The sequence below is a fragment of the Eucalyptus grandis genome, chromosome 8, assembly GCF_016545825.1.
Source record: "Eucalyptus grandis isolate ANBG69807.140 chromosome 8, ASM1654582v1, whole genome shotgun sequence".
Classification (NCBI taxonomy): domain Eukaryota; kingdom Viridiplantae; phylum Streptophyta; class Magnoliopsida; order Myrtales; family Myrtaceae; genus Eucalyptus; species Eucalyptus grandis.
The window spans coordinates 64984463-64994296 of NC_052619.1; the positions used below are offsets into that span (position 1 = coordinate 64984463).

General features: G+C 39.8%; 1 protein-coding gene across 1 annotated transcript; it reads right to left on the bottom strand.

Moving 5' to 3' along the window:
* Nucleotides 1–4682: 4682 nt before the first annotated feature.
* LOC120287439 (salicylate carboxymethyltransferase-like) lies at nucleotides 4683–7926 on the bottom strand. Its single transcript, XM_039300242.1, has 4 exons — nucleotides 7857–7926; nucleotides 5984–6415; nucleotides 4782–5105; nucleotides 4683–4691 (listed from the first exon to the last, which is right to left on the bottom strand). Exons 1-4 carry the CDS (start codon nucleotides 7905–7907, stop codon nucleotides 4683–4685), a joined length of 816 nt encoding a protein of 271 aa, XP_039156176.1. The 5' UTR covers nucleotides 7908–7926.
* Nucleotides 7927–9834: the final 1908 nt, after the last annotated feature.

A 9834-nucleotide genomic window follows, 5' to 3' on the forward strand; every position in this document is an offset into this window, starting at 1 on the left:
GCCGCAAAAAACCTGAAAACAAACGGGCAAATTCACTTAGATCCGTCTATTTTAGCAAGGGGAAAGTAGCAATTTATTTGATTTGAGCAATGCCGATGGTGTCCGGACGCGTTGAATTCTGTGCGGCAAGCTCTACTTCGATGTTCCTCCCTCCAAGCGAAGTTTGCAAAGGAGCGCAGATGGGTCACCAATCTGGGAGGAGGGGTCCCATCATTGTTCTGCGGGTCAAAGGAAATATATCCATTCGATTATGAGGTCCGGAGATGCATTAATCAGAGAGTCAAAGTGATGTCTGGGAGCTCTACAGCTGCATACTCAAAAGAAATTAGATGAAGCGTTTGAGATGGCTGGACGTTTGCTGAAGGAGTGAAAGAGAGAAGAAGATAGGCTGGAGAGGGAGCCAAGAGTAAGAGAGAGAGAGAGATAGCTCGCCCTTACCCCGAGGATCTTGGCTCGGAGGCACTAAGGCGGCCGACTGTAGCCTGATTCGTCTAGGGCTCGCCCTCCAGCCATAGTCTCCGGGCCGGGTAGGGACCCCCATGGTGGAGGCTAATTCCATGAACCTCTTTGCCCTGCTTGATCTTTCCTGTTTTGAGCGAGGTGAGAGTCGACTCCATTTCTGTTGTTCTTGACCTGAATGAGTTGGTTTTGTTGAATCCGAATGTCGCTTGTTGAGTACTTTTGAGTTTGGGTGTGCGGTCGAGCTTGGAACAGGTCAATATTTGCTCCCCAACTCGTTGCTCCCCATGTGACCGTTAATATGCCCGAACCAAATTAGCGTACAGTTCATTCCGTTACTGGGTTCACCGTTTTCGTGGAGTCTTATGTTCCAATGCCATGTGGGAGCTATACAGGCGACGTGGGCTAAAATAAAGAACAGTGGACACTGGCCTTTCTTGATTCAATATTCGTTTGAGTACGACTGAAAGCATGCTATTTACATCCGAACCCATGGGAGCCCACCGAGATTCAGCATCATGCCTCAATAAAATGATGGCACAAAAAACGCCAGCAACGAGCCACTTGCTCTGCAATCATCAGCAAAGATTTTCTTCGAAGTTAACACACGGGCGATAGGTATACAACTGCCTATGGCATTCTGAGCTTTTCTGAGTAGATGAGCCAATCATGCTATAAGAAGCTGTTCTTTTTTTACGAAAAAGAAAATAGCCGTCCAACGCATTGCAAAGCATGTGGAGAGCTTTGCTCTTCTACACTGTATTTTCATTTCCAACTTTAATCGGGCTTTGATTGATGAGAGCTTTGCCTGACAATTCAACTCCAATAAGGCAGTACAATCACCAGAAAATTTCAAGCAAACAGAGACACGAAACAGGGAAGCACAAGATTAACCACCTAACTAGTGCAATTAGCTTGGCTTAAAAGAAGAACCCAGAAACTGTAACGATCAAAAGCCTCGTTCCTATATACCTAACACACAGGACACGCTATCGCAAACTGTAATTTTTGCAAGAAAAGGCAACGAAATCAGCATACTTTCGAAACAAGAACGACCAAACGGAGAAGGGCACCAACCAGACGATTAAGAGTGGATTCCAAACTGCCAGCCGCGAAACCAGCTGACCCATCAATAAAACCTTCCTGTTCAAGAATCCTAATATCTTCGCTGCTGCCGCTGCCGCTCCCAAAAGAAGCAGCTCTCACGGTCTCGGCCATGTGCCCCCGACTCAAGACTCCACCTTTCCCACGAGTGAGGACGCTCGCGCCAGACCCACCATGGCCGATCGATCTCAAGCGGCGGAAATCGAACGCCAAAGTGGGATTCCGCCTCAAAGGTTTGATCTTTGACGAAGAAGACCACTTGGGTAAAGCGCTGAAACTCGGTTGGTGGACAGTAGTCACGGAGCAGGGCATATTGGGTTAACGTGGGAGCAGAGAAACGGGGAACATACGAGTGAGTTGAGACCAAAATTATTCATCTTTCTTTGGAGGTTATGTTGCGTGCTTTTTGCAGTAATCTTCTCTGAAGATAATGTAAGACCTTGCATAGGCTCTCCTGTCTAATCATCTTCTCCCCATGTACCTTCTTTCAATGATGTTGGAGAATCTAGGAAGAGGGAGACAAAGCGTTGTAATCTATAGACGACGATGAAGATTTCACACAAGCTGAAGTTGTTCAATTGGAGTATTGCATCCGGATATAAATCGAAAGTCGAAATATTTAAATCTTTGTTTTCAGTCATGAAAAGCTGAACTTGATCGTAACTGTTTTTACTCTTTTAGATTACAAGTTGGACCCAAAGTGAGATGAGCCACGGGGTGAGCATTTTACTTTCACCTCCTTGCGTCTAGAAAGAGATACACGCATTAACGGTATTGGAATTAGAGCAAACATTCATACACCAAGCCTTTTTCATGTCTGCTTCCCAGCCTGGTTCTCCGATTCTTGATTCTCGGTTCTCGGCCCAGCTTGGTTCCCACCTAGAAACCGGGAATCGAGAATTGAACTCTAGAGTACAAGTTCTAAAAAAAAATGGAATCGGGAAATAAGATTTCCATTGGAACTTGAAACTGGATCTGTTCCCATGTCTTACCTTCTAAACATAAATTCAAAATAATTGTCCATTATTTAAAATATCACTCGTATTTTCTCACTATAAAAGAATTTATTTTAATAAAAAAGGATAAAATCTTTACACGCGAGCAAATACGTGCAAGTATGCACACAACTAGGGCTGTTCACATGAGCAAAATAATTATATATCATCATCACACCACAAAAGTAGATTAACACAAAGAAGCAAGAAAAACTCTAATCACTGCCAAATAAGTAGAGACAATTTAGAGATGGAGTTTACTAACGAAACCGATCAATTTGTAGATTTTGATTTCAAAAACAACACACTAAAATTTCAGCTAATTCCGATGAAGTTTCACCATGAAAGCTAGACTGCCTCTTCTCCTCTTCGATGTTATGCTCTCTGCCTCTTCTCTGCTTCAGCCCCCCCTGCCTGCCTGCCTCCCTCCCTCAATCAAGATCGTTTCACCCAGCCCATCAAGCAGTTATATTGCCATCTTTACTGCTCTTTTTTTGGGTCCCTTGGAGCTTGTACCTCTGTTGAGATGCCCTTTGTCGCTGGGCTTTTAGGAATTTTGGGACCGTTACAAACTTTCCCCTTTGAGTTTGCCTTTGGTAATTAGGAGTTTATGTCAAGTTGATATCACCCACGCCTCTTCGATTGATGCCCCTTGCAATCCAACTCTTGTTGCTTACTTTGAACGAGATTTTTGTTTCAGCCAAAGAAAGAAATGCTATTTAAATATAAATCATGTGCAATAATGGTTATATGAATTCAAATAAATGTGAGGAAACTACCATCGCACAATAGTTATTGTCACAGTTATTTGGCCATGACTAAACTGAATCACGATGTGACCCTGTATGTGGCATGGATAGTCCAGAAGCCATCCTAAAATGTTTCTATATGTTGGGTGCAAACATCATCCAACTTGTTAATTCAACATTGGAGATATATAAACTAGGCATCCTCTCCATTGGAAGCCATTCCTTCAATTTGGTAGTACGACAATATACTCTTGATGTTTTTTTTTTAATGACTCGGGAACCGCCGTATAGCCGGCAGCCGGCGACGTAAACCTAGAGCGACGCTAGTGTGGGGACCCACTTCTCACGGCACCGCACTTAAGTCGCGCAAATGAACTATATGTACGTCACGATATCTTGCCGAAATTATATATAACAAACTACGTATATTCAGGACAATTTATAATAAGGAAATTGGTTTTTTGAGAGACTCTTAAAGACCTCGACTGGTTACTCATGTGTGCTTTGGTTACGAATGAACTTCAATAGCAAGAGTGTAGTTTCTTATTAAAAAATTGATGTCTATGTTTCCATTGTTTTCATATATAAAGTAAAAGAGCAGGAAGAAGAGACTAGATTTGACCGTTCCTTGAGAGACTTTGGATATACGTAAGTTCCACCTCTGCGTTATGAAATGTTAGATTCTGGGTGCGATTGTTGAATAGCCCTCTGCATGGTGTTTTGTATTGTCATAGCAACTTCCTTCTTTCAATTTATTCATACCTCCAATTTCTTAGAATGTAGATGGCTTCATTATTTTGGCATGTTTAGATTTCTCACTTGTGTAACAGATATTCTTTTAAGTCCTTTTCCTTTCAATTGATTTTGTGAATGCGAATTGTAATTTCAAATCACAATGATTAACAATGTATGTCCCTTTAAATTAGTTTTCTTTTTTAAACTAATTTGATGGTATAACCACTCTATATTATATTGGACTAAAACCTTTCCTATGTTTCGTTGACGTTATTGTGAAGCTCTTCCAGTTGAGTTTCTAATTTCGGTTTTGAGGAATTCGTGTTTATTCATTCAGACATCTCTGGATGAATATTTTACTTCATTTAGCTTTACTGTCTTATTTTCCTGACATAAATAAATCAACAAAACACCAAATTCGCTCAATTGGACCGACGCATTATAGGGAATATACGAAAGAAAAATCCTTGAAAGAAAATCCCAAATGTCAAGCCCTTTGACTTGCAAGTCTCTTTTGACCCCCCAAAAAAGCAAACGTGCAAGTCTCTTGCATTTTCTTTAATCGAGATACGACATTAGAAGTAATACATAAACGGCCACACTTTCAAACTATAGTAAACACACTTATGACACTGTTATTTCAACTTCCCTACAGAAGTACATACATCGGTAATGAATTTATTTGTGAGATTTTGTGATATATTTAGGTAATTTTCTTCAACGAAATGATGATGCTGACCAATGGAATCTTTTCCTTGGAAAAGCGGTTGCCAAGTTTAGCCCTGAACCTCTCGAAAACCTCATTGATGATCTCTTCACCAAAGTGATGAACGAGCAAGGGCTCGGCTATAGCTCTTAGGCTCCCAACTATTTTGTCCGCCGCTTCCTTTGAGACAACATTAGGGTCGAAATCGGTCTCAAATACATCCCGATTCACTTCAAACACCTCCAAGCAATCGATTGAGAATGACCCTTGCTTTTCAACCTCCCGGCGTACTTCTTTTGGTGAGGGTGTGTAATAAGGGACGTTGAAGGAGTCGAGTTTCTCTTCTTCTATGATTCCCTACATCAGCGACAGACTTAGTATGTTAGATCTTTCTACCGAATATAAGAAACAATTGCAATAAGTTGTCACTGTAATATCCTAATAAAAGTCATAGTTACTTTGACCAAAATAATAATAAAAAGAAAAGCCGTAGGTACTTGTTTATGTAATTGGCTTTGCAACTTTTGCATATTGCTGATATTTGTTGTTTCCTAGTATGTAATTGTGCATTCCATTTTTTACACCATGCCTAATAGGGAACGAGTGTGCACTTAATTAAAATACCTAATAATTTTTCTCGCGTACTCTGATTTTGCTGAATACATTCATAAGGAAGAGAAATCAGATTAAATATGTAGGGTATCCAAACTGCACTATTGCGTTCTTTCAAAGAATTCATGCGAAAACTATTGCTAGAGCTCATCTAACAGGTGCTTTAGGTACAGTAAAATCAGGAATAATCATTAACTGTAACCACCATTACTCTCATTGTTTTTTGTTTTCTAATTGATGGTTATGATTGATCTCGGAGTGCGAAAACAAAAGATACTCCTAGAGGACTAACAAAACTCACCAGGGTCAACGGAAGTATGATACAATTTTTACTGCAGGCAATAAGAAAAACCAACTCAATACTAACATGTCCGCGACTTTTCAAGTACTCCTTTGATCTTTTTAATTTGCTTACTTCGGTGACCATCTCATTGAGATCAATAGCTAAGAGCTCCCAATATTGGCGATGCTCTTCGCTTGAAGGATCGTCACTTCTTCGACCCAGGAGGGCCAAAAGCATACGCCCTCCCATTGAAATTGCTGAGAAGTCCCTTCGGAATTGCGAGAGAGAGAGAGATAGAGAGAGTTTATTAACAAATGAATCTATGGGCCAAAAAATTTACCTGAGACAGCCAATGAAGGCTGTACGAAGAATGAATGAAGTGCAGACTCTCCCAAGCGAACAATCTCCCGCAGAACGAACCGGGAACGCCATTGAAGAAGCATGCCAACACCGCGGATGCTCCATACTTGCTCTTCATTTGCTCACTTAGCTTCTCTTGGAATCTCGGCAAGAAGCTGCTGAAGAGGGTGTTGAAGTCATTCCCCGGGAGATCATTCAAGAACACTTGGAACTCCGGTAGCTCGTGCTTCTTCGCATTGCACAGATCGATCATGATGCTTATGATCTCAGACACAGCGAAGAGACTGTTGGCGCCGCAGGAACAGCCCAAGTCTGCGATGGTGAGGCTTGCCGGGATGGTAGCGGCGATAGTGGAGAAGAAAGCTGTGATGGCTGCCTCTGTTATAGGCTTTGTCATCGATATCACCTTTCTCTATGAAAAGATAAAGAGAGCATTGACTCAATATAAAGAGAAAAGGTTTATATCTTAGTTTTTTCATCTGCGGAGAAATAAATCACAATTGTCATGTTTACCCTACACTGTTCGAACATATCTTCTCGATTAAAATAAATGGGTAGTTAATAGAGAACGATTGAAGATTGCAAACTCTGTGCATTCAGGAAAATTACAAAAAAATCCTAAATTAATTGAATTTGTGCCAGTTCAGTTAAAAACCATTTAATTTAACTCATTTAGTCCAAGACTTTAGACCAATTTACTCATTTCAACCCATTCTGGTCAGAAAATCACTGAGGTAGGCATCGATAGTGTCACATAAAACGGTCCGCATTTACGTGGACAATTTTTATAATTTTTATAAAAATTTCTAAACCTTTTATAGTTTTTATTTTTTCTTTTATATGAAGTTAGTTAACCGGCCATCCCTCACCGACTCTAGGCAAGGGTTGAGGACCTAACTGGCCACTAGGTGTGGGTCAAGGTTGCAGTCCTCACCTAGACCGAGCGTGAGCCATGAAGCTCTCATCGACCTTGAAAGTGGTTGTGGCATTTGCCAGGCTTAGAAATGAAAAAGAAAAAAGAGAAGAATTTTTTTATTATAAAAAGCTATGCACGTAAGGGATAGTTGTATCACGTAGGACAATTGGTGTTCATGTCTCAATTAAATTTGGTTTGAATGATTAAATTGGCAAATCATCAAAAGTTTTATGACTAAATTGGTCAAATTGAAAGTTTATGATTGAATTGATTAAATGTAATAGGTTTTGAATATTTTTGGTATTTTTTTCTTGTGCATTCTATCCAAATCAAACATCATTTGTCCCATGTTACGATGGTTTTACAAGATCTAATTCTTTTATATACTCTCCAGTGTACATTCTTCAAGAGATGCTTTGTTAATTAAAAAAATTGTCTACAAATTAGGGACATCATTTAAATTTTAGATCGATAAGTGATATGGTCTAATAGGGCGTGGTAAAATGGTGTCTTTCACATATATAATTTCAAATCTTGGTAAACAAAAAGAACCTAGTTTGTTACAAAATGAACAATCATATTGTAGTGTATTATTACAAAAGGGTGTATAATCATAATTTTTTTTTCTCGTTAGTCCTACTCTAATTTTCAACTCATTTCGGACTTTTGTCTTGTCCCTTTGGAGGACGAGAAAGTCGAAATTCACACTTAAAACTAATTGTCCTTCCTTAATTCCTCTGAGAAAGTGATGATTCAAACTTCCCATCTCCCCTAAAAGTGACCACTGGAGCAAACCTCAGTGATTTAATCAATCTTTTAAGAATGAGGAAAAGTAGTATTGTCTCCCTGAAAAATAAATTCTTGAAAGTATTTTTCGATATCATCCTATTTTCATTAAGACAAATATGTGCCCACAATAGAACAATGAGAGGTTTACCTGAAGTAATGAGTTGTTAGCATAACTTGTTTCTCCCATTCCTTCTTTCATGGGGAATTGTTGTGTGAATTCCATCTCTCTCTCTCTCTCTCTCTCTCTCTCTCTCTCTCTCTCTCTCTCTCTCTCTCTCTCAGAGTCTTTTTGGCTTGCATCTGAATGCGTTTGAGGCTCTTCTATTTATGGAGAGTTTCTCTCTCATTTGGCTTGCATTTGAATGGGTTTGAGGCTCTTATATTTATGGAGAGTTTTGAAGTACTTCGTTTCAATGCGTCGCATTCACTGTAACTTGAGCCTAGTTCAAGTGTGAAACATGCATGGAGAAAATATTGAATATCTAAATTGTAGCCAACTCAGCAAAATATTAGTCCATTTATCTTATGACACATATTGTACTCATGTTAGAGAAATAAATTTAAAATCAATCCAAACTGCTTGCCAACATTTTCAAAATAAAAAGAAAGATACCGAAAGGGCGTTAGAGAAATCTAACGTAATCAAGTCCCCGAACTCATAGATCTCTGGTTCGTAGGAGTAAACGAGAGATTTACTTTACTTGGGTTTCTAATTGATCCACCAAAAATAGATTAGTGGTGACTCCTAATTGAAAATCAATCGCATGTTAAGAACATGAACTTAAGTCGCGAATTGGTGTGGGCTTGGGAGAGCCAGAGTTAAGTCTATGCTTAATAATCCATTAGCCAAACCCTAGATGGTTCACACCCGAAATTTTGGTCACGACAGTGGCCGTCATTGCTTTCGTCTAATTTGGAGGGCAACCCTTGCCTTGGTCACAAGGGTTGAGCCCTCGCCGAATTTGATGAAAGCGACCCTCGTCGACCATAGGTGAGGGTTGGTATAGGCGAGGGCCACGACAACCTTGCCAGCCCTCATCTGTGGCTGGTCGCTGGCCACGGGCCAATGAGAGAGAAAGAAAGAAATAGAAAAACAAAGGACAAAGAAACGGTGAAGAAGAGAGAGAAATGAAAGGGAGAGAGAGGGGATTCAGGTTTCTTGAAAAGTGGGCCCATGAGCGACACGTAGAATGGACTTATGCATTGTTGAGGTGGTTACTTCAGTTACACTCAATATTTTCTCAACATGCATGGGCATGAGTTTGCACGAACATGTCCACTTGGTGGGATCTCTCTCAATCACTTGGACAGGAATTCTTATTACTTTCAAATAAAGGATAGACAAAGACAAAATACATGTGATACTTGGGTAAGGTTGTGCTCCTCCATACACAGTACAAGCCTAGATACGTGCCATATTGCCATGCGCGAGGTTGAACTTAAAAGACGTTTCTATTTTTCAAGAGTTTTATAAATCAATGCTCTTAAAATTAGGTTAAAAATTACAAAAATTGTTGAGGCACTTTCAAAATTCAAAACGTGCATCCTATGAAAAAACTAAAGGGTCCTAATAAATAATAGAAGGATTGTGTATCAATGATTGGTCTATACAAACAAAGTTACTACTAAAGTATCTCTTGCATTTGAGCCATTTACGAAACTCAACCCACTGGATAAATGTTCAAGTTTCAGCACAAGATATGCACGGGTTACTTCTCTTAATTAAGAGAAAGCCATTACAAGACAAAGAATGGGCTCAAGGGAGCACCGAGTGAAGAGGAAAAAAAAAGAAAACAAAGAAGGAGAACCTTGGGTTTACTCTCTCTATATGTAGAAGGGATGACTAATTTCCAGTTTGGTTCGATCCCACCTAGGAATCGGGAATTGGACTTGGGGTCAGATCGGATTAGGAGAATTAGTTCCCAATTTTTGGGATAGGGGACCGGATCGAGCGTCCTATGGAATCGATCACTTGGCAATTTTACCTCAAATTTCAACATTTTGAAGGCAAATATTTCCCTTGAAAATGGCACATAATCGACAAGGTAAATCTTTCCCCCAAAAAATTACTAAACTTGTCGCTATTTTTGAGAAATAATTAAAAAAAAAACAATATAGCCGGTCGA